The sequence below is a fragment of the Salvelinus sp. IW2-2015 genome, linkage group LG9 (assembly GCF_002910315.2).
Source record: "Salvelinus sp. IW2-2015 linkage group LG9, ASM291031v2, whole genome shotgun sequence".
In the NCBI taxonomy this organism is placed as follows: Eukaryota; Metazoa; Chordata; class Actinopteri; order Salmoniformes; family Salmonidae; genus Salvelinus; species Salvelinus sp. IW2-2015.
Genome location: NC_036849.1, coordinates 23,513,822 through 23,537,461, shown reverse-complemented (window position 1 = coordinate 23,537,461; position 23,640 = coordinate 23,513,822). Strand labels below are relative to the sequence as shown.

General features: G+C 46.0%; 1 protein-coding gene across 1 annotated transcript in view; it reads left to right on the top strand.

Annotated features, from left to right (window-relative positions):
• Window positions 1–23,640, top strand: part of LOC111968846 (rho guanine nucleotide exchange factor 10) — a 75,989-nt gene that overhangs the window by 23,728 nt on the left and 28,621 nt on the right. The window contains 17 exon segments of the mRNA XM_070445055.1: window positions 1,929–2,041; window positions 2,043–2,082; window positions 2,118–2,270; window positions 3,363–3,399; window positions 3,558–3,637; window positions 4,019–4,075; window positions 4,465–4,649; window positions 6,990–7,095; window positions 7,286–7,476; window positions 7,580–7,759; window positions 8,496–8,612; window positions 8,836–8,928; window positions 9,401–9,571; window positions 10,571–10,716; window positions 11,925–12,109; window positions 17,801–17,916; window positions 18,699–18,826. Coding sequence (XP_070301156.1) covers window positions 1,929–2,041; window positions 2,043–2,082; window positions 2,118–2,270; window positions 3,363–3,399; window positions 3,558–3,637; window positions 4,019–4,075; window positions 4,465–4,649; window positions 6,990–7,095; window positions 7,286–7,476; window positions 7,580–7,759; window positions 8,496–8,612; window positions 8,836–8,928; window positions 9,401–9,571; window positions 10,571–10,716; window positions 11,925–12,109; window positions 17,801–17,916; window positions 18,699–18,826 — 2,098 coding nt within the window.

The window sequence follows — 23,640 nt, the reverse complement described above, 5'->3', positions numbered from 1 at the left end:
TGGGCGCTGTACAGTAGTTGGTGTCATGCAGTCCATTCTTAGTGCATGTTTTGTGCCTACACATGTTGTATTACCTCATTCTGACACATGCTCCATGTCAAGCTGGATAATACATTAGTGTAGTCCAGCCTGGTATCACTGGCTGCCTGGTTCAGGGTGGCTCTTGGCATTCATCACACACAGCTTGACACCACCAGGACACTACCACTTTCGCTCTCTCTATCAGCCTCTCAGTCAGAGGAGAGAGGCCAATCGCCCCAGTTAGACTCACCCCGCATTTCTACTAGAGACCAACAACCTCTTGCTAACACATACATTCCATGCTCTTCCCTCTCTCTAGCACTCACCTCCCAAGTTCCTATGTCTCTCCCCCTCTGACAATTACATCCCAGTCCAATTGAGAGTCCAGGCCCCTCTCCTCTCCAATGGCTGACCAGTAGTGTTTTCTCCGCAGCATATGTGTCTGTTGTGTGTTCTAGTGGGTGTATTATGATTTATCTCTTCTGACCACAGGGCCCGAGACGAGGCCTCTCTCTCTCTCTCTCTCTCTCTCTCTCTCTTCTCTCCCTCTCTCTCTCTTCTCTCTTCTTCTCTCTCGTCTTCTCTCTCTCTCTCTCTGAGTTTCCTTAATCCTCCTTCGCGGCTAATTTTTTACCATGTTTCAGCTTGTCCCCTTTGTCACCGCTTTAATACATTTGTTCCATATAGTCTTTCTCTGTGTGATGGCTCGTTTAGTTGTAAAATAAATCTCTACTGCTGTTCTAAGACCAATAAAATGAAAGGCTTTAAAGCGACAAGGAAATCAAAAAAAAAGGGAAAGGTTACCCCCACAGGCTGAGATAAAAATTTGTGAAAGAATATAGTGCGAAGTGTTAAATGTTATAGTCCACAGTATTCTTTCATTCAAGTGAATAGTGTTTCAGTTTCTTAAAGTGCGAAAATAAAAATACAGCAATTGGGTGGGCAAAGTGTCTGTTAGTCACACTAAACTCCAATTGTTAATAGATTCCCTAATACGTGAAGTGCAATTGTGGCTATCATCAAATTGCTCAATCTGAATGTGTTATAATTAGCTTCGGCTAGTTTACTTAATTAGCGAGTAAAATTTCAAAATAATCTGTGCAGAAGTTTTAATGTGCTCTGATAACAAATTAGTTCCAGCACATTTGGTAGAGCAAGCCTTCGCAACCTGAAACTAAGTAACTGTCAGACACCATGTCACAACAACAACAGAAGACTTTAGAAATTGACACATACAAAATCAGAGTTAAGTAATAGAAAATCAAGGGAAGATCTCTATAAAACTACTAGAGACAGAGTAAGAAGTAGAATACCTTGATCCTAGCTTGTGAGGACTTTGTGTTGATGTGGATCATTTAGATGCAAGATGTCTGTATACTGTAAAAGCTGTAGGTGTTGTGTGTGATGTGCTCTCATTTGTAGAGCAGTGTGTAACTGTAGCTGTGTTGTTGTGTTGATGGGATCAATTTCGAGCAGTGGTAACTGTAGCTGTGTTGTGTTGATGGGGGATCATTTGAGAGCAGTGTGTAACTTAACTTGGTACGTGTTTTATGAGGATCAATTTGGAGCAACCGTGTCTTTGGATGGTCAGCATGTAAAGTAACCTGTTTGGTATTGTGGTGAGTTGTGTGGTCATTGGGCACTGTGTGTAATAACATAGAGCTGTGTTGTGTTGATGGGGATCATTTGGAGCAGGTGTGTAACTGTAGCTGTGTTGTGTTGATGGGGATCATTTGTAGCAGTGTGTAACTGTAGCTGGTGTTGTGTTGAGTGGGGCTATTTAGAGCAGTGTGGTAACTGTAGCTGTGTTTGTTTGACATGGTATCATATTTGGAAGCTAGTGTAACTGTAGCTGTGTTGTGTTGATGGGATTCATTAGAGCTAACTTGTGTACATTTCCATTGCAGATAAGGAAGTGTCCAGTGATGACCCTCCCCTGGCCGTCCCCAGGACCACCTCCCAGAAGAAAGTCAACCCCTACTCTGTGATTGAAATCACCCCCCTCCAACTACAGCAACACGGAGCAGCAGCATGGGCCCGTCCCTACCTCTTCCTCACCGGGTGAGAGGTGGGAGAGAGGGGGAGGAGGGAGGGAAGGGCCAGGATTCGTTCCGCCAGCCCTCTCTGTGTCCCATCAGGCTACTCTGTGCCCGTGCCCTGTGGGTACGCCACCCCCTCTGGTGTGCCCCTCATTACGCCAGCCTACACCACGCCCGTCATCATCCGACACTTCTCCGTGGACGAGGACGGTAAAGGAAGAACACATACATGGTGGAAACATGTAGATTAGAAGGATTGCAACCTGAACTGAGCCTTAACCTACTAGCTCTACCCTTCTCCTTCTGTTTCTTTCATTCCATATTGAAAAACCAAATCCTAAAGAGAAGAATAAGATCATTTAAGTGGTGTTAGATAGACTGCGATCTCTGGAATTTTCCTATATACGCCTACATATGTACTACAGAAGAGCCACATGCCAAGAATGTTTAGTGATACATTGTAGCTCACTTGACAATAAATATGTCCCTCCTTAGTGTTTTACATGCAGAGCTACTGAAAAGTAGGAACAGAGCACTGAAAAGTAGGAACAGAGCACTGAAAAGTAGGAACAGAGCACTGAAAAGTAGGAACAGAGCACTGAAGAAATGTGGTGGGAACTGTTCAAACTTCTTCTCATTCAATCTCCTTAGTGGAATTCCCCCATCTTCTCCCCCTTCTTCACCACTGACTTTGGGATGAGAGGCCATGACACATGCATGCTCTGTACTCCCAGCAAATATTTCCTCTCCTTTCTTCTTCGCATTTATTTTTCCTAAAACCTTGCCTGAAGGAAGTGGGGGCTAAATTTAGCCGCTCGCTAAACTCTGTGTTGGCTGTTAGGATTTTCCTGTTTTCTCTTTAATGTTACAGTAGTAGTTAAATGTGTGCCTTGGCCAGTCAGAGGGGAAATTGCAGTGTAATTAAGCTACCCAACACGTCACAGAAGGTTACTCTTTTTTTAAAGTATTTTAAAAGGTTTATTCTGCAGTTGAAATCTTAACCCATTGACTGATTGTTCCAATATACTGTTGGAAATGTTATGTGGCATGTAAGCCTATCATTGCAGATAATATGTTGAGAATGTATTAGTTATCAGATTATCATTGCCGTTTTTTGAATGAGCAATCTAATCTGAGGTCCTTATCAATCAATTTCAGGTCTYATTTTTATCTCTTTGATGCAAGTTTAGTTTCAGTGATGGCTGCCCCCTGGTGGCAGTACGTAAGGTTTAGCGCAAACTGCATGCAACGTTAGGGAAGGAGTTATCGATGTTGATTGTTGTTCTCTCTCTCTCCCTCCAGATACTGTGGTGGGGACAGGCAACATTTCTGTTGACATGTGAGTGACTCGCCTGCCAGGCTCTTTCTTCACTGATCTGTTTTATTTCATCTAGACTGGAGTTGATCTGCCAGAATTTGTGATGATGTGGATACTTGTTTATTTCCGTTGGAATAGCAGATGGTTATTATTTCTCTATTTTATTCAAATGTCTGCAGTGAAGAGTATCCTGCCATCAGAGAGGAGGATGCTTTGTCTAAATGGGTGTCGGACCCTGCAAACACAGCCTGGATGGAAAGTAAGTACTCCTCTTTTCATTTCCCAATGAGAAATATGTAATTTTCCACAATTTTCTGTTTATTTAACTTTTCCATTTCCATTTGTATATACCTAGTTTATACTTTTTGGTTTGCCTGGAACACAACAGGACAGGGATTGTAAAGTTCTGAGTCCAGCCTGAATCTGTCCCGTGCACAATGCATGACTACGCTTTGGTGTTTTCTTTGGGAATTCACTTAGATTCAAAATACACACTTCCTTCCTCTAGGTCCTTTTGAGGAACCAGGCTCTTGTGGGGTCTCTCCTCTTGCCTTCCCTGAGATTGTATCCTGTCCGTTGTGTGAAGCTTCATTTCACATTGAGACCTTGTTAATTCAAACATTGTTGCTTTGTCATTTAGATCCAGATGAAGTAATTTATGACGACGTGCCCAGAGAGAACTCTGACTCCACTACAGGTCAGTGCTGTATTCCTCCTTTTTTCTCTTTCTATTCTGTCGGTCTTTCTTTCAGTTTTTCATTGTACTGTCGTTCCTCTTTTCCACAGTGTCTTGGTACTTTTGCATATTAATGTCTTTACCTCTTTTGCATTTCTAAAACATAATGTGCTGGAATTATTCAGCAGAAACATTTGATGTGCCCTTAAGCAAACTGTGTTAGGCTGTACAATGTTCAGTTGATGCACTAGAACTGACAAATAGAATTCATGCCAAGGAATCTGATTTGAATATGGTCAGGCTAACTTACTGTACATGAATACAAATTGCACCATTGCAGTTGAAAAGGTATTTCACCCTGATTGTAATGCTGTTCCCCTTGATTTTAACCCTTTCCCCTCATCCCTCAGAGCCAGACGAGATGATCTATGATGATGTGGAGTTTGGGGAGGAGGGCTGTGGCAGCTCCCTGGACAACGGCTGGAGCTCCAGCGAGTTTGAGAGCTATGATGAGCAGAGTGACGGGGAGGGCCGCGGGGAGAATGGCCTGCCTGACGCCTTCATGAGAGGGAAGCCCCCACAAAGGAAGACCCATGTGTGTAAACTTAACACCTTACCCTCTCTGTATACAGACCTGTCCCTCTGGGGAGGGAGAGAGGTAGGGAGAAGAAGGGTGAAGAGATTGGGGACAAGAGATTGAGGAGAAGAGGGGGAATTTACTTTGCTAGAGGAAGGGGATTATATATACTATGGGGAGTAGAAGTTTGAGAGAGGATATGAAGGATATGTCTCATCTGGATTCACCAGGAGATGCACAAAGCTGCAGATGGACGCCACAGATCAACAGACGCTAAAGAAGGATGCACTCTTAGAACAACAACAAAAAAGGTTATATCTAGAACAGTGGAGGCTGGTGGGAGGAGCTATAGGAGGATGGGCTYATTGTAATGGCTGGAATGGAATAAATTGAACGATATCAAACAGATTAAGGATATGGAAACCACATGTTTGGCTCCGTTCCATTTATTCCATTCCAGCCATTACAATGAGCCTGTCCTCCCATAGCTCCTCCCACCAGCAACCACTGATCTAGAACCTAAAGTGGTTCTTCGGCTGTCCCCATAGGAAAACCCTTTGAAGAACCCTTTTGATTCCAGGTAGAACCCTTTTGGGTTTCATGAAGAACCCTTTCCACAGAGGGTTCTACATGGAACCCAAAAGGGTTCTACCTGAAACCAAAAAGGTTTCTACCTTGAACCAAAAAGGGTTCTCCTACTGGGACAGCCGGAGAACCCCTTTGGAACCCTTTTTTCGAAGAGTGTCATTTATATCAGCATCTTGAACATATTAGGAAGCAGTGGCACACAGTGAATGTCTAATAAAATGCAATATCCAGTTAAACAGAAGATTCATAAATATTTGCCATCCTCATATTTTAAATGAAAAATCATTCAGCAAATATTAGCACACATTTTTATACACTAGGCTTATTCTTGTCTTCCGGCTGCACATGTTATTACTATGCTCTCGATAATATACAGTTCATTTGTATATTTGGTTTTGAATTGAATGGCCTGCTTGTTCATTCAGCCCAGAGGTCTTGCCAGGGAGGTCTCAGTGTTATAACTCAGCTGGTTGCACAAAGTGACTGCTTGGCTTTTGTAGCAGAGATTGGCCCAGTTAAAGGTAAACTCAGCGAAATGACTTTGCCGCGAGCAGCACGGCAGATATTGCGATGAGCGAGATGCAAGACTTTCTCAGAGTCACGCACAGTATCAACACATGTGAACGGATTCGCTTCACGCTGTTAGAGCGTAGTAGGTACAGGACCAAAACACTGGAGAAGTTTAGTCTTGCTCTTCAACGCCCTTAGTTGTTTGCTGAAATTGACCCACTAAGCTTTGCGCATCTACATCATATCACTGAGTCTACCTTTAAGATTTCTATGTGGGTCGGGAGACAAAATATGGGTGAGGAGGCAAGGCCTTAGCTGTGGTGAGGGTGGGTGGATTGGGGTGAGGGGCTGACCACCTGAGGATCCGTCTGGTAACGCTTCAAATGCTCTGCTTTTGTTTAGCTTTCTCAAGATCTGACACGCTTGAAAGAACACTATGAGAAAAAGATGAAAGATCTTATGGCAAATACAGTGGGAACGGTAGAGCTGCAGCAGATTAAACAGAAACACGAGCAGAAGGTAAATGACATCATCATGGTCGGTGTGTGTCGTCACCCTCCGCTAGACAAAGTAGATCCTCCTTAACCCCGACCTCCCTCACGGTGTCTCTCACCGACTGACTCAGACCTAGTCCCTTCATCCTGCTCTTATGTCTGGTGGTGAGTTTGTCTCTACTGCATTGACCTGTGCCACTAACTGTATGGGTGTTGAGGCAACTGCATCTCCTAAGTGACATGCCTTTAGGGCTACGGCGTACTGAGACACCAGAGCAGCTGAGTTGTGTGTAGGCCTAGACAGGAGGTCCGTACAGGATCATCTCAGTCCACTCCTACAGAACATTTTCAAACAAATCTATAAAAAAAGATAGTTATGAAGTTCTACTTTTCAGCAGAGGGTTGTAGCAGTTTAGGTAAATCTTCTGAGACTCTACCCTGGCTAATGAAAGAGCCTCTAAACGACTGACATTCCCTATTTACAGGTCTCACATAGAGAGATTCAAGTTAATTACACATCACTTCAAGCCCTTATGCATCTGTGAGAATATTTTAGTCTAGATTGACTCAGTTCAGCTGCTGTCACAGTTGCTGTCTTCCTCTGGTCCACCCTGCTCTCCCTGAGGTCCTGCTCCTGTATTTACATGATCTGCCATCATCCCTTCTCTTCTAACACAGTTCCTATCTCCTCCCTAMGAGCTTCAGTAGCATGCTGTTCTCTCTGTCTGCTCTGAGTGCTATTTACTGTTGTTGATGTTACATGAAGATGCAAAAGCTGGTGAAGGCAGCGAGAGACGGGACCAAAGACGGCCTGGAGAAGACCAAAGCAGCAGTGAGAAGGGGACGGTCGTATATCAAGACCCACTGTCACGGTAAGAGTAAAAACAGAACATGGACTATGGTCCCTAGTTCACACTAGTCAGTTAATTACACTGATGTATCTGGGATAAAATGCAAGCACTTTACATTGTAACAGGGGAATTATCCACTAACAATGTGTATTAACCTCCTGGGTGATGCTCATCTGATTTAAGCTGACCTCGTCTCTCCTGTTTATCTCAGAGAGGAAGTCAACCTGTTTTGAGGATGAGGAGTCGGAGCTATTCATCGAAGTGGAATGCTTCAACATGGAGCCAGTGCTCAGTCCCGTCCCTGAGGGGCTCTCACAACAACAGGTGGTGAGGAGGTGTATACTGGGCTCCATATTAGAGAGTGAGAAGAACTATCTTGATGCACTGAAGCGGATTTTAGAGGTATGTTATTTTACAGTTTATACATTTCATATAACATTTCTCTAATTTCCTCAAGGAAAAGATTTCCTACCACATCCTTATCCTCTTTATCCTCTCTTATCAGCAATATGAAAAGCCCCTTTTGGAGATTGAGCCCAGGTTGCTAAGCGATAGGAAGCTGAAGGTGACATTCTATCGTATCCGGGAGATTCTCCAGTGCCACGCCCTGTTCCAGATCGCCTTGGCGTGCCGCGTGGCCGAGTGGGACAGTCTGGAGATGATCGGGGACGTCTTTGTAGCCTCGGTGGGTTGGTGGACAAGTGTAGGAAGGATTCAGTGCTGGGGAACCCACTGTAGGAAGGATTCAGTTCCACTTTTAAGATGGCTGGAAGAGTAAACCATTTGACAGTGGTCATGTGGTCAAAACTAGTGAACAGAAACATTCCTTTACTCGGACCATGTCCTGTACTGTGCTTCACCATTGAACACAACACTGACTGAAGCGATAGTRCAAGTTTACCATGACTCGTTCTATAGGAATTAGTCCCATGATTGCACACACACACACACACACACACACACACACACACACACACACACACACACACACACACAGCTGCACTGGGTTCTTGGAGGAAGTGCTCCACCCTGGTGTCTCCGCTGCCTAGCAACCCGGTCAGGAGTCTTCAAACAAAGTCTCACCCAGTAACCCCAGTTCTCCCTCTTCCTGAGGTTTGTTACTGTTTGAAGCATGACCCCTAACCCCTGGCACCACAACACAGGAGCAGGACACAGCATCTGTGACCCATGTGCTGTGTGCCTTCTTCCTTACTGTCCTCTCTCTCTTATCCCTGGCCAGAAACAACCATCATAATACACTGTCCAACTAACAGCTTATTTTGGCCCTAGGAAGCCCTATTCCTTTGTCTGGTTTTAGGTTAATTCCATTCCTGTCTGTAATTGTATCRGACTCGTATGGGGTGTTGATGGCTTGCTCTCTCCCCTTTCTGCCTCTCCCTCTCTCTATATCTGGCTCCCAGTTCTCCAAGTCCATGGTGCTGGATGCCTACTGTGAGTATGTGAACAACTTCAGCACAGCCATGGCGGTGGTCAGGAAGACGTGTGCCTCCAAACCCAGCTTCCTAGACTTCCTCAAGGTCAGTCAGAGCACCACTGTAAAAATATTTTTAAGTATGCTCCTGTGAAAATACAGAGATACAGCTATGCAGAATATACATCTCTGGCTCTATCCTAAACCTAACTCCGCATAGGGACCTGGGGTTGATTTCAGACTGAACAAAAACACTTTGTTGTTCTGTATTGGATTGCCCTGCACTGCATCAATCAGTAATCATTGATTGTCCTCTTCTCTCTCCACAGCAACGTCAGGACACCAGCAGTGACCGGGTCACTCTCTATGGACTCATGATGAAGCCCATCCAGAGATTCCCTCAGTTCATTCTGCTGCTGCAGGTATCTATTTCACTGTCACGTCCACACTTAGCGCCTAGAGTACATTTTACACATCTACCAGCAGAGAGCGCCACATAGTCACTACCAAAGAGCTCTGTTGTTAARAATGCACTATGCAGAGAGAGTGTTGTGTAGTTTGCGTACTCTTGGGAAATCATTTCTGCTTCAGGTGCTTCAAATTTGATCCTCACTCATAATTATTATGACTGAGGATAACATTTTAGACTGCCCATTGGCCTTCTGAAAGAATCTAAATAGTTATAAACTGATGTTATGGCAGTGTAGAGATGCTCTGGATGTGATCGGTGCTCTGTTATATTCTGAATGTGTTATCTCTCCATGCTGTATGGCAGGACATGTTGAAGAACGCCCCAGTAGGCCACAGTGACAGGCTGCCCCTACAGATGGTATGTCATGTTACAGTATGTTATGCTATTCTGTGGTGTTCTGACTGTGATATAATGTGATACAGGACATGTTGAAGAACACACCAGCAGGCCACAGTGACAGACTGCCCCTACAGATGGCCCTGACAGAACTGGAGACCCTGGCTGAAAAGCTCAATGAGAAGAAGAGGGAGGCTGACCAGCGCTGTGAGATCAGACACATAGCCAAGGCCATGAACGAACGCTACCTCAACAAGGTATTGCTCGAACACACACACACACACACACACACACACACGCACACGCACACGCACACACACAGTCTTGTATAACTAACCTTGTGGGGGGACACAATTCAGTCCCATTATAAAATAAATCCTATACCCTAACCTTAACCCCAAAACCTAACCTTAACCCTAAACCTAACCCTAGCTCCCAACACTAAAACTAACTGTAGCTCCTAACCCTAACCCTAAACTTWATTCTAACCCTAACACTAATTCTAACCTTAACCCTAAACCCCCTAGAAATAGCATTTGACCTTGTGGGGATTCACAAAATGTCCGCAGTTGGTCAAATGTTTGTTTGTTTACTATTCTTRTTGGGACTTCTGGTCCCCATAAGTATAGTTTAACATGTCCACACACACCATTGATCTTCTTCAGACCATAGGGCTCAGCGTTTGTCCTCTATAACTAGATGATATTTGAATGTTTAAACAGATTGTTTCTTCCATTGTGTGGGCGTTGAGGCCTTGACTGTAGATGTTTCACATTCTTCACTGAGAATCCATCTATCAACAAATCTGGCAATATACAGGAGATGGCTCTGAGCCTGATACGGAGGCATCAATATTCCCTACTGTCTAATTATTTGTCTGTTTGTCTGCCCACAAGAGCAAACAGCCGCCCCATGGCATCTACGGTATATTTTATGGATGTGTGCATGCTGCAAAGTGCATTAACTGTAACTAAAAACACACTGATCTGTAAACTGCATGTGCTTATAYTAGTATGTGTATATTCTACACTAACTAAATGTTATCTTCATATTCATTTCACCCTTGACACGGACCAGACTAAAAAGCTACAGTAAGATCGGACAAACTGCTTCCCTGCAATATCTACAGAATGTATTTATATATTTTGGGGAGTACCTTAAATGTACATTGACATAAATCATAATTTAACCTTGGGGAAGACCATCGAGACCATATATTGTATCTGACCTCTTGGCCTCTCTCCCTCACCCATCAGCTCCTGAGTAACGGCAGCCGCTACCTGATTCGCTCTGACGACATAGTGGAGACGGTCTACAACGACCACGGAGAGGTCATCAAGACCAAGGAGCGACGCCTTTTCCTGCTCAACGACGTGCTCATGTGTGCCACGCCCAACGTCCGGTAAGACCCAAAGCACCAGCACCAGACACAGTACTCACCCTGGCCAGGGTTTCWACCCACAGATGGAGCATCCTCTCTGGGTATGATTCTGATCAGCTCCCAGTGGAGGAGCCTGTGTCCTGTAATTATACTGTGCCTCACCACACTAGCTACTGGCCACTGGCTCTGACATGAGGATCTATATGCTTTATAAAGTAGTAGTAGTAGTTTATTAMATTTTTACAAGTAGGCTGTACTTGGAAGCTAAAAGCTGATTTGCAGTACACAGCACATACAGGTAAACAAATCTCAAGGTGCTTAAAAAGAAAAACAACATCAATAAAACATGTGAATAACATGAGCAACAAATGGAGCGACAGTCAATAAATAGCTTGAGCAGAGGGAGGTGCAGGTACAGGTGGTGAACAGGGGGAGCTGAGCAACCAGATCAAGACATCCGGGGGCAGGAATCTACCTCAAGGTGTCTCGCAGCCAGCGTCTTCTCTGTGCGGTAGGACACTTGTGGAACGAGAATGATGCAGTTTGTTTTTTATCTCCCAGTGCATTCACTCAGCATACAGAACACTCATAGCTTTGGAGGAATGCTCTGGAGCGATSAATTCCTCACTGCCAACCCCCCCGTTGGATCAAGGAGGTTGTAGAAACATCCCAATATAGGCCAACGTAGTCAAATTAAAACAGCTAGCTAGCTAGCATTGTTAGCTAGCCATCTTGAAACGCTGATTTGCCATTCATTCTTAGGCATCAAACAAAATGTAATCCAGAGTAAATCTATACTTGTTTGGCTATTCAAAAACAAAAAGTGAAATGATTCATACAAAAAACATAATGATTAAATATTKACAAAATTTACAGGAGCTCTCTGCCCAGGCTGTCAAGTGCCAATAGGGCGACATGATAACTGTAGAACCAGTCATGCATGAAGTACAGTATAAGTCTTACATTACAGTCATGACATTTTCAAAAGAATTTGCCCCGCTTTGATGTGGCATATACAGCACGTACCATACCACATACCTTACGATGGTAAATCATTTAACTTTCTGAACTTTTGTTTACCCTGATTTTGTTTACAATCCCCTCTGTATCAGTGAGGAATACACTCGATAAATGTAATATTGGTTGAAGAAACCTTTATTGTTCCCTGTGAGGAAATTCATTAATCTTCTGCCTGCATTCGTCCTCTGCCTGTCCTCCTCTGTATCCAGGTGCAGTGTTGATGGCAGTGGAAGTGGCAACGCCGCCCTGGGTCAGAAGTTCCTGCTGAAGTGGAGTGTCCCTCTGAGCTTTGTGGACGTAGTAGAGTTTGGCTCCAGTGAAGACATGGGCGACAACAGCCGCTTCACCAACCAACCCCACTCTGGAGAGAAGGTGATCATCAATGCCAAACCAAGTACGTCCCAATGATTCGCAACCACAGAGATCTGTCACAGAGGTCTGCCTGTAACCTGCTTAGTATTGGAAAAAGAGTAAGATGTGGATAAGATGTAGTTTAGAGCCCTCCCAAAGGCCCAAACCCATCATCATTTCTTTATGACCCCACAATTAATCATAAAGAGAGGAATGTGAGGCCTGATTTTAGGGCTCCCAGGTGGTGCAGTGGTCTACGGCACTGCATCCCAGTGCTAGAGGTGTCACTACAGACCCTGGTTCGATTCCAGGCTGTATCACAACCGGCAGTGATTGGGAGTCCCATTGGCCGGCGCACAATTGGCCCAGCGTTGTCCGGTTAGAGTTTGGCCGGAGTAGGCCGTCATTGTAAATAAGAATTTGTTCTTAACTGACTTGCCTAGTTAAATAAAGGTTAAATAAAAAAAGAACGTAAACAAAGTAATAATGCAGGAGAAGCCGAGACGAAGACAAGGGCCTGCAAACCGTGCCAATATATCCTCCAAACACCGGCTTCGAGGCATTATTCCTTTTATTCCATGGGTTATCAACATATTCAAATAATGATTGACATATTTTCATAAATGTTATTTTGATGAATTTATTAATGTATTTCATCATTCCACAAGATATAGTCCCGACACAATTCTAGGGTTGCTACCCAAGCCGGATGGTTCGTTCTATCAGTTCGGTTGCTAGAGACGCAACCCTGTCGTTCAGTCTTTTTGTTCTGGATCTATGAACGCGACCCAGTCGTTCGTTCTAAATGTTCCATTGCCATACTGGCTGGCAACCTTCTTATCCCTTGCTTGCTAGCTAGCCAACTACGGCTAACTTACAGTCACATCAAAAGGTGCAGCCAGAATAACAACAGTAGCTGCATTTGCATTTGCAGCTGTTTTCTAGAGACATTTATTTGGATACATCCATAACAATGAGCTAACGAGGCGCGATTTCACCTGGCATAGAACATTTGCTCACTCGTCAGGACACTGTTGTTCAGAGGAGTTAGCCAACAACACAGCTACAGTAACACAATCACTTCAAACTGAAGCTGGAAAGACTGCAAACTAGCTACACTTCGTTTTGTTTGACCTTTTTTCATTTGAAATGTCTTTGTATATTTCCATAAAAATGATGACAGCTGATTCATGATTTCGACTGGTTGAAAAATGCTGCCTGCCCGTCTGTCTTGTCCCGACTCTCGACACGTTCATTACTATGGGACAGCTGGAGATCGAATATGAATATTGAAACAATGTTGCAAATGTTGGAGAGACAGACAACAAGGTTTATACAAATATCCGCAGTTGAAAATGAAATGTTAGTCTGAAAGAAATGTGAGATAATGTCTAGATGCTTTTTACAGTGGAGATCAAGTTTATAAAGTGCCTGGCTGGGCTGATGAGACAGTGGATTGCGCGGTCAGATAGAACAGAGTAAATAGGCATTTTAACGCCATAGATTTAGCCAGTGGTAAATTGTGGAATAGACATTGGCTGGAATACGGTTTTAACCAATCAACATTCAGGATTAGACCCACCTGTTGTATAAATTGAAGTAATATGCATTACTCTGCACAGTGGCTGTACAATGCAGATACAGTACAGTACAAGCAGCAATACCTTGTTTTCTGCTGTGTGTAAAATCAATACAATTTCCTCTTAGTGCTGATTACGCTTCAACACCCCCCTCCCTGAAATATTGATGAGTTCTAGATGATTACTGTAATTCTTTACCAGACTGCCTGGCCAGTTCTCAGTGAGCTCAGATCAACACTACAGTACAAGCATTACATGACTCACTGATGTTACTGTTGGATGAAACATGGGGGGCTCTCCTTCTCAGATTATAGTGTTGCAGGACCACACTCAATAACAAGGAGCAAAAGTTGCTTATTAATTCATTTGACACACCAACAACAAATGTTTAGCCATCATTTTCTATGTGCCAGGCTTTCCATCTCGAACCACTGAGAGACGTTTTAAAATAGTTCCAGAGAGACTGTGGTGAGTCTTTAAGCAGCCAGCTCCACTCTCTGCTGCAGGGTCACTGACTTCACGCTTTCCCCTGCCTGCTCTGGCAGCTGCTCGGCATGGCCGCTCCTTTAAACTCCTCATTGGAAACCATGCTACCATCATAACCAGACTGTATGGTTTGTGATCATAACCAGGCAGTTGCTTTTTTAGTAAAGAACATTCACCCTGACTACAAACCAGGCGTGGGTAATGGGGAATGCAACGGTACATTAGTGTGCTTTTCATTTAGCTGGTGTTCAGGTGGTGACAGCAGTACACCCACTGGGGAAGGCATGGTGGATGCTGTAATAGCTATGGAGTAACTATGTTATTGTATGCTAGAGGTTATCAACAGAGGTGACAGTCGTTTCCTGTGCGTGTCAGGTTTTTTCCCTTACACCAAGCCCTCTGATGCAGGCTTCTGTTTGTCAGTCCCATCTGTGGTGCTAGTGTGATCTACTCCAGTCATGTGTGTGTGTATAAAGCCAGAGAAACTCATTCCATATATATATATATATATATACACTACCGTTCAAATGTTTGGGGTCACTTAGACATTTCCTTGTTTTTGAAAGAAAAGCAAAACAAATGTGTCCATTAAAATAACATTAAATTGATCAGAAACACAGTGTAGACATTGTTAATGTTGTAAATGACTATTGTAGATGGAAATGGCAGATTTTTTTATGGAATATCTACATAGGCGTACAGAGACCCATTATCGTCAACCATCACACCTGTGTTCCAGTGGCACGTTGTGTTAGTGTGTGTGTGTGTATATATTTATATATTTATTTATTTATTTATTAGTTGTATTACCGAGGGTATGGCCTACTGTACAGAGACGTTGAGCCTCTGATTACAAATGGCTTTATAGTGTAATAGCCATGCCTATTGACCCACATGCTGACAAGAGGATGACCGTCTAGCCTGTAAATGGATGTCGTTGTGCGTAAGCCTGTGTTATTTAAGAGTCCATTAGTGTTCTACTGTACTGTACTACTCTCCATCCATATTGTTAAAGCATAGGACCCYGAGTGAAGTTGACCATATGGKCCATTTCTTGTTTTCCTCTCRTCCTCTTACTCWTTGAAATGCCAGGGGATAAGCAACCTTTCCTCTCTTCTCTCTCCTCCACTGCCCAACTGCCACCCCCGTCCCCTCTCCTCCCCAAAGCCTCTTACCCACTCACCCACCCGTCACCTCTCCATCTGCCCTCTATTCCCACCCACAGACGGCCTGATGGGGGCTAAAGACAGTAGACTAAAGCATCTGGACCCTGGGCTGACAGACAGGCAGGCATATTCCGAGCCAGCTGTCTAGTCCTGAGCTAGGTTAGACCCCTATATATACATCCAGTAACCTATTCCCCTTAGGAGATCCATATGGACTGGACAGCAGTCTGGTTCAGCTCAGTAATGTTAGCTAATTAAATTGGACATGGAGCTAGAATGGAAAACATTACAGTAGGGTATGGTCATTTTTACTCCCCCATATTTTGTCTATGACCCATATCATTTCTTCAATACTGATGAAATTTTCCTCCTAGTCAGTCCTCTCTGTGTGTCTGTTCTGGCCAGGCATTTTAAGTRGGAAAAACCCTCACTCTCAGCTTCTCTCCCTCCCTCCATAGTCCAGTATGTTCTGTCAAAGCAACTGGTGACCTGTCTACTAGAGGCAATGAAAAGACGGTCCAGCGTATGATGTCACAGTTTCCTGTGCTCTGCTCTGGATGTCTGTTTGCTTGCCTCATGTCTGTTGTACTTAGCTTAGCTAATTGGGACCACCAGAAGAGATGGGTCAGTTACATTGGCAAAGACTTTAAAACAATAAACCGCAACCCTTTCTTCTAGCTGACGTGACACTAGTCTAGGTCAGAGCCATCGATGAATGACTGCTCTACAGGTCAGGTTCAGACTGTCCATGGCACTCAGTCTCATTGTGGACTATTGTCATTGTTTGTCAGAACATATAATATCTATAGTCATAGAGATGAATCATGGCCTGTAGTATTACCATGGATGACAAGCCAATGAGCATGACTGAAGCTTATTCAGTGATTCTRCCCTGACCGGGTTCCAACCACGCAAAGACATCATAGGGCTCCTGAGTGGCACAGGGGTCTAAGGCACTGCATCTCAGTGCCAGAGGCWTCACTACATACCCTGACTCGATCCTGGGCTGTATTACAACCAGTCGTGATCGGGAGTCCCATAGTGCGGCGTACWATTGGCCCAGCGTCGTCCGGGTTAGGGAAGGGTTTGGCCGGGGTAGGCCGTTATTGTAAAATAAGAATTCTTTCTTAACTGATTTGCCTAGTTAAATAAAAAAATTTAATTAAGACCAATGAGGCGGGAATATTTTAACTTCATTAGACAAGACAATTAGCTCAATAGAACAGAAATGACATTTTAACATGCTTCTGAAGCTAGGACAAATTGTTATTGTCAACCATACACTTTTCAAATTGCTTTCAACCCAAGTCTGTAACAGTAAAACTGTTCAATGATACTCCGTGACCTGGACATATTCAGAATGGAATGATATCTTGGTACATGATGAAGAGAACGTCTCTGAATTAGCTTCTGCATGTAAACTTACAATCTGAAGTATCCTTTTCTGAATGRCTCTTTCTGTCTCCAGTGTGACCACCACCTACGTGAAGTACTTAGTGCAGGTCAAACGGGGTGGAAGTTTCTCTGAGTGTCCTCTCTTGGCAGCCCTGGGGAAGAATGGAGCGGTTGCCATGGAGCTGGAACACTACGGCAGTGTGAAGGGCCATTATAGACCCCACAGAAAGTAGACTGGCAAAACCAGAGGGAGCTCCAGGAATCCTGGCGCCAGAGATTCCCATTCACATTAACCCCCTCCCAGTTCCAATGTGCTGCCTTATGAGAGTGGTAGACCACGTTTAAGTTGAAAAGTCATATGGTGAAATCATCTTTAAGAGCTTGCCTTACTTGTTAGCTGACAGTACCATATGCTGCAAATCCTACCGTACGATGACTTGTTGGCAGGCATGTCTGAAAGATGAGGAGGGTCCTCTCTGTGCTGCAGGTTTAATTTGAGTTACAGCCTTGAGAGAAGGCTATGTGCTGGCAGAACCTACAGGGGGGCTCTCCTCTTTCTCTCCCTTTCTCTCTCTGAGGAGTCTGGCTCTCTGTCTGTGTCTCTTCCTGATATACAGGCTGAGCGCTGACAAACAAAGCAGCCCATTGTCCCGAGCTGGACGCACAGAAACACAATAATACCTTACTTCACTGGCCTGTTGGTTCGGTTAGGCAGGGCACATCTACAAAGAAACACACACACGCTAGCGCAATAGAGGGAAGTTTAACGCCAGGAAACTGCCGTTAGGTAACGGTACTCATTTCCAACGCACACTCTCTCTCTCTCGCACGCACACGCACACACGGTTCAGAGCCATGCCAAGTTGGGAAACAGACTGACTTTGTCTGGCAGTGTGTCTTATTTTACCTCCTGCTTTCAAGGCACAATAATTGCCTTTGAGATTTGTATGGCTCATATTGTTGGGTCAGTGGGTTCAGATGGGATATGGGCTCAGCTTTGTGAATCAGAACTTACTACTACTACCAACTTTATTTGGTAATAACCCAGTTCTCTGTTGACAATGACATGATAGTTTATTGACTTGTTGTCATTGTCTCTCCTCTCAGATAAGCTGTACATGGGTCCAGGCCAGCTGTACCAGGACCTGCAGAACCTCATCCACGACCTCAGCCTGGTCAACCAGATCTCCAGCATGATCGGAAGCCTCAAGGGAAACTACCAGGTGAGCCACATATATAAATGTGGCCCCAAGGTTTTAATCTGGGGGTGGGGGGGGGGCTCTGGTGCACAGTAGTTTCCACAGACAGTGCTGTGTCGTGCTGGGCTGTGAGACTCAACTAGCCAGTGTTAGTGGTGTTTCTGTCTGAGAGTGGTGGGGGAGCAGAGAACAGGCCAGAGGCACACAGAGAGACGTGTTTCTGTCTGAGAGTGGTGGGGGAGCAGAGAATTGGTACCAAGAGCTCCTTATACAGACCGGGTATGAAAGTCGCTTTCTCGTCTGGATGCGTGGGGAAGCAGAGAACAGGCAGAGCAGCAAAGAGAGTACGTGTTTCTTGTCTGTGAGAGTTGGTGGGGAGAGAGCCAGGGCGAGGCGAACATGCAAGAGACGTTAGTTTTTCTGTTGAGAGTGCTGGTGGAGGCAAGCAGAGAACAGGCCAGAGGCACACAGAGAGACGTGTTTTCTGTCTGAGAGTGGTGGGGGAGCAGAGAACAGGTCAGAGGCACACAGAGAGACGTATTTCTGTCTGAGAGTGGTGGGGGAGCAGAGAACAGGCCAGAGGCACACAGAGAGACATGTGTGTCTCATACACACACAAGACAGAGGGGGGCTTTTGTGGTCAATTTGGAAGAGCTGGTGTGTGGAGTCAATCTCTACTCGCCCAATGGCATGATTGAAGGCTGTTATACATCTAGCTTGACATTGGGCTATGGTTTAAGGGCTATGGTGTTAATACTTTATCTGTCTCTCGCTGTCTCCTTTCCATCCCTCCATCCCTCCTCTAGAACGTTAACCCTACGGTGGCCCATGACTGGGTGTCAGGTCTGCAGCGTCTCATCCTGAAGAAGGAGGAAGAGATCCGGGCTGCAGACCGCTGTAGGATCCAGCTGCAGCTGCCTGGCAAACCGGACAAGTCAGTGTCTTACACACACCACTGCTGTTTCTCTCTCACACATAGACCTCACTCCCACCACACTGCTGTCTCTCTCTCACACATACTCTCGTGGTGAGCAATACCGCAGGGTTCCGTCATGATGCTAACAGAGCATGTAAACAGCCTTCGGGAAGGGAGGAGAAGGCCTATGTGCGCTCAGAGCAAGAAGGCACTCCCACAGAGGGGGGCTACTGCCTGCACATTATCTGTGCTCACGCAGTCTCCAGTCTCTCCTTGTAGAATGGAGAGTCATGGCTCTCTCTGTACTGTAGTCTCATTCAACTAGATAATCCCCACAAGGCGGCTTGAGCAAAGAAAAAACCTGACAAACAAGCAGCCCATTTGTCCCGAGACTGGACGCCAGCAAACACACAATATAATACATGACTTTCACGGCGTTGTTCGCGTCTACGGCAGGCACCACATCGTAACAACAGAAACACCAACACACGTAGCGCATATAGAGGGAAGTTTAGACGCGCGAAGGAAACATGCCACCGTTAGGTTAAAAAACAAGCGATACTCATTCAAACGCAAGCACTCCTCTCTCTCGACGCACACGTCCAACCTGAACACAGACGTTCCAGACCATGCCAAGTTGTGGAACAGGACTGACTGTTGTTGGCAGTGGTCTCATCGATTCTTTGACCTCCTGCTTTCTAAGCCACAATACTTGCCTTTGAATGTGTATGGCTCATATGTTGGGTCAGTCGGGTTCAGAAATGCAGAATATGGACAAGCATACCAGCTTAAAGTGAACTCAAAAAGAACCACTTAACTACGACTACTACCAACTTTATATGTAATACCCAGATTCCTGCATTACGCACATGAACCATGATAGATTTAATTGACTTGTTGTCATTCTCTGACCTCTCAGATGAAGCTGTAGATGGAGTCCAGGCCAAGACTGTGTACCAGGACCTGCAGAACCTATCCACGACTCAGCAACTGAGTGCAACTCGATCTCCGCATGGATCGGAAGCACTCAAGGAACCACGAACTACCAGGTGAGGCCACATATATAAAATGTTGGCCCCAAGTTTTTAATCTGAGAGTGGGCGGAGGCGGCTACTGGTTGCACAGTAGTTTCGCACAGACAGTGCAGCTGTTCGTGTGGGCTGTTGGAGACAATCAAACTAGGCCGATGTTAGTGGTGTTTTCTGTCTGAGAGTGGTGGGCGAGCAGAAGAACAGGCCAGAGGCCACACGAGGAGACGTGTTTACTGTTGAGCGTAGCGTGGGAGACGGAGACAACAGGCCAGAGTCACACAGGAAGAGACGTGTTGTGTTCTGAGAGTGGTGGGGGAGGCAGAGAGAGAACCAGGGCCAGAGGCACACAGAAGCAGACGTGTTTCTGTCTGAGAGTGTGGGGAGCAGAGAACAGGTCAGAGGCCACACGAGAGACGTATTTCTGTACTGAGATTGTGGGGGAGCAGAGAACAAGGCCAGAGGCACAACAGAGAGACGTTTTCTTCTGAGATGTGGGAGACAGAGAACAGTCAGAGCACACAGAGAGACGTTAATTTCTGTCTGAGAGTGGTGGGGGAGCCAAGAACAGGCCAGACGGCACACAGAGAACATGTTGTCTCATACACACACAGACAGAGGGGCTTTGTGGTCAATTTGAAGAGCGTGGTGTGTGAGTCAATCTCTACTCGCCCAATGCATATGAAGGCCTGTTATAGGATCAGCTTGACATTGGGGCTATGGTTTTAACGGCTATGGTGTTAATACTTTATCTGTTACTCGCGATGTCTCCTTTCCATCCTCCAATCCCCCCCTCCTTCTAAGAACGTTAAAACCCCTTTTACGAGGTGGCCCATGGACTGGTGGTCATTGTCTGCAGGTCTCATCCTGGAAGAAGGAGAAGGATCCGGCTGCAGCCGCTGTAGGATCCAGCTGCAAGCTGCCTGGGCAAACCGGGACAAGTCAGTTGTCTACACACACCACTGTTACTTTCTCTCTCACCACATAGACCTCACTCCCACCACACTGCTTGCTCTCTTCTCACACATAAACCTCACTCCACACACACTGCTGTCTCTCTCTCCACACATAGACCTCACTCCCACCAGCACTGCTGTCTCTCTCTCACCACATAGCCGTCACTCCACACCACCACTGCTTCTCTCTCTCACACATAAACCTCACTCCCACCCCCCACCCCCCCCCCCCCCCCCCCCCCCCCCCCCCCACCCCCCCCCCCCACTGCTGTCTCTCCCACACATAGACCTCACGTCCCCCACACTGCTGTCTCTCTCACCACATAGCCTCACTCCCACCACAACTCTGTCTCTCTCTCAACATAGACCTCACTCCCACCACACTGCTGTCTCTCTCTCACACATAACCTCACTCCCACCACACTGCTGTCTCTCTCTCACACATAGACTCCATTCCCACCACACTGCTGTCTCTCTCTCATCACGATAGACCTCACCCCACCACACTGCTGGTCTCTTCGCTCACACATAATCTTCACTCCCCACACTGCTGCTCTCTCTCTCCACATAGACCTTCACTCCCACCACACTGCTGTCTCTCTCTCACACATAGACCTCATTCCCACCCACTACTGTCTCTCTCTCACCACATAGACCTCACTCCCACCACACCGCTGTCTCTCTCTCACCACATAGACCTTCACTCCCACCACACTGCTGTCTATTTTTTCCTTCTTTTTTTTCTTTATCTCTCACACATAGACCTCACTCCACACACTGCTGTTCTCTATCTCACACACTAGGTTAGTCCCCTATGTCCTCACTCCCCTCACTGTCTCTAAACCAGCCTCACCCCATTCAGGAATGAGCCACAGTGTGTTACCGTCACGGTGGCTAAAGCTTTAACTTTGTTCTAGTCTGATCTCAGGGGTATGATTTAGTCTGTTGAGCTTGTGCTTTCTGCTGTGGAGCAGTGTGTTTTATGTCCTCGAGAAGACAGCTGCAGCTGTTTGATCACTCTTCACATTTCCCTCCTGGACCTAACCAGCACCTTGTTTACTGCACACTGAGACCGCAGGGCATCACGTTTAGAGATACAACTCTGCTGCTCTCATTCCTCTCTGATCGCCCACATCTAAAAACAACATACTCCGAGAGAGAGCGACAGAGATGGAGAGAGGGGTAAACAGGAAGTTGCATGCCAGAGAGATCCTTCTGTGATGGGTATTTACGTTGGCTGTTATTATTTGTAATCACATTTGTCTTGAATTTATTCGCAGCCCTTCATGCTGTCAGAGAGCAGGCTCAACATGTCCTTAAAGCTGTTTTTAGGTCTTTGACAGCCTGTCTGCTGTCAGAGAGCAGGATCACAATGTCCCTTCAGCTGTTAGGTTCCTCTGACAGCCTGGTCTGCTTGTCAGAGAGCAGGATCACTGTCCCTTCAGCTGTTAGGTTCCTCTGACAGCCCTGTCTGCTGTCAGAGAGCAGGATCACATGTCCTTCAGCTGTTAGGTCCTCTGACAGCCCTGTCTGCTGTCAGAGAGGCAGGATCACATGTTCCTTCAGCTGTTAGGTTCCTCTGACAGCCCTGCTGCTGTCAGAGAGCAGGATCACATGTCCTTCAGCTTTAGGTCCTCTTGACAGCCCTGTCTGCTGTCAGAGAGCAGGATCACATGTCCTTCAGCTGTATGTTCCTCTGACAGCCCTGTCTGCTGTCAGAGACAGGATCACATGTCCCTTCAGCTGTTAGGTTCCTCCTGACAGCCCTGTCTGCTGTCAGAGAGCAGGATCACATGTCCCTTCAGCTGTTAGGTTCCTCTGACAGCCCTGTCTGCTGCAGAAGCAGGATCACATGTCCCTTCAGCTGTTTAGGTTCCTCTGACAGCCCTGTCTGCTGTCAGAGAGCAGGATCACATGTCCCTTCAGCTGTTAGGTTTCTCTGACAGCCCTGTCTGCTGTCAGAGAGCAGGATCACATGTCCCTTCAGCTGTTAGGTTCTCTGACAGCCCTGTCTGCTGTCAGAGAGCAGGATCACATGTCCCTTCAGCTGTTAGGTTCCTCTGACAGCCTGTCTGCTGTCAGAGAGCAGGATCACATGTCCCTTCAGCTGTTAGGTTCCTCTGACAGCCCTGTCTGCTGTCAGAGAGCAGATCAATGTCCCTTCAGCTGTTAGGTCTCTGACAGCCTGTCTGCTGTCAGGAGCAGGATCATTCCCTTCAGCTGTTAGGTTCCTCTGACAGCCCTGTCTGCTGTCAGAGAGCAGGGATCACATGTCCCTTCAGCTGTTATGTTCCTCTGACAGCCTGCTCCTGTCAGAGAGCAGGATCACATGTCCCTTCAGCTGTGTAGGTTCCTCTGACAGCCCTGTCTGCTGTCAGAAGAGCAGGATCACATGTCCCTTCGCTGTTAGGTTCCTCTGACAGTCCTGTCTGCTGCTCAGAGAGCAGGATCACATGTCCCTTCAGTGTATGTTCTCTGACAGGCCGTCTTCTTTACTGTCAGAGAGCAGGACACATGTCCTTCGTGTAGGTTTCCTCTGACGCCCTGGTCTGCTGTCAGAGAGCAGGATCACATGGTCCCTTCAGCTGTTTAGGGTCCTCTGACAGCTGTCTCTGTCAGCGAGCAGGATCACATGTCCCTTCAGCTGTTATGTTCTCTCTGACAGCCCTGCTGCTGCAGAGAGCAAGGAATCTTCAGCTAGTCCTACGCCTCGCGTCAAGAGGTAAGTCCCTCAGCTGTAGGTTCCTCTGACAGCCTGTCTGCTGTCAGAGAGCAGGATCACATGTTCCTCAGCTGTTAGGGTTCCTCTGACAGCCCTGTCTGCTGTCAGCGAGCAGGAATCACATGT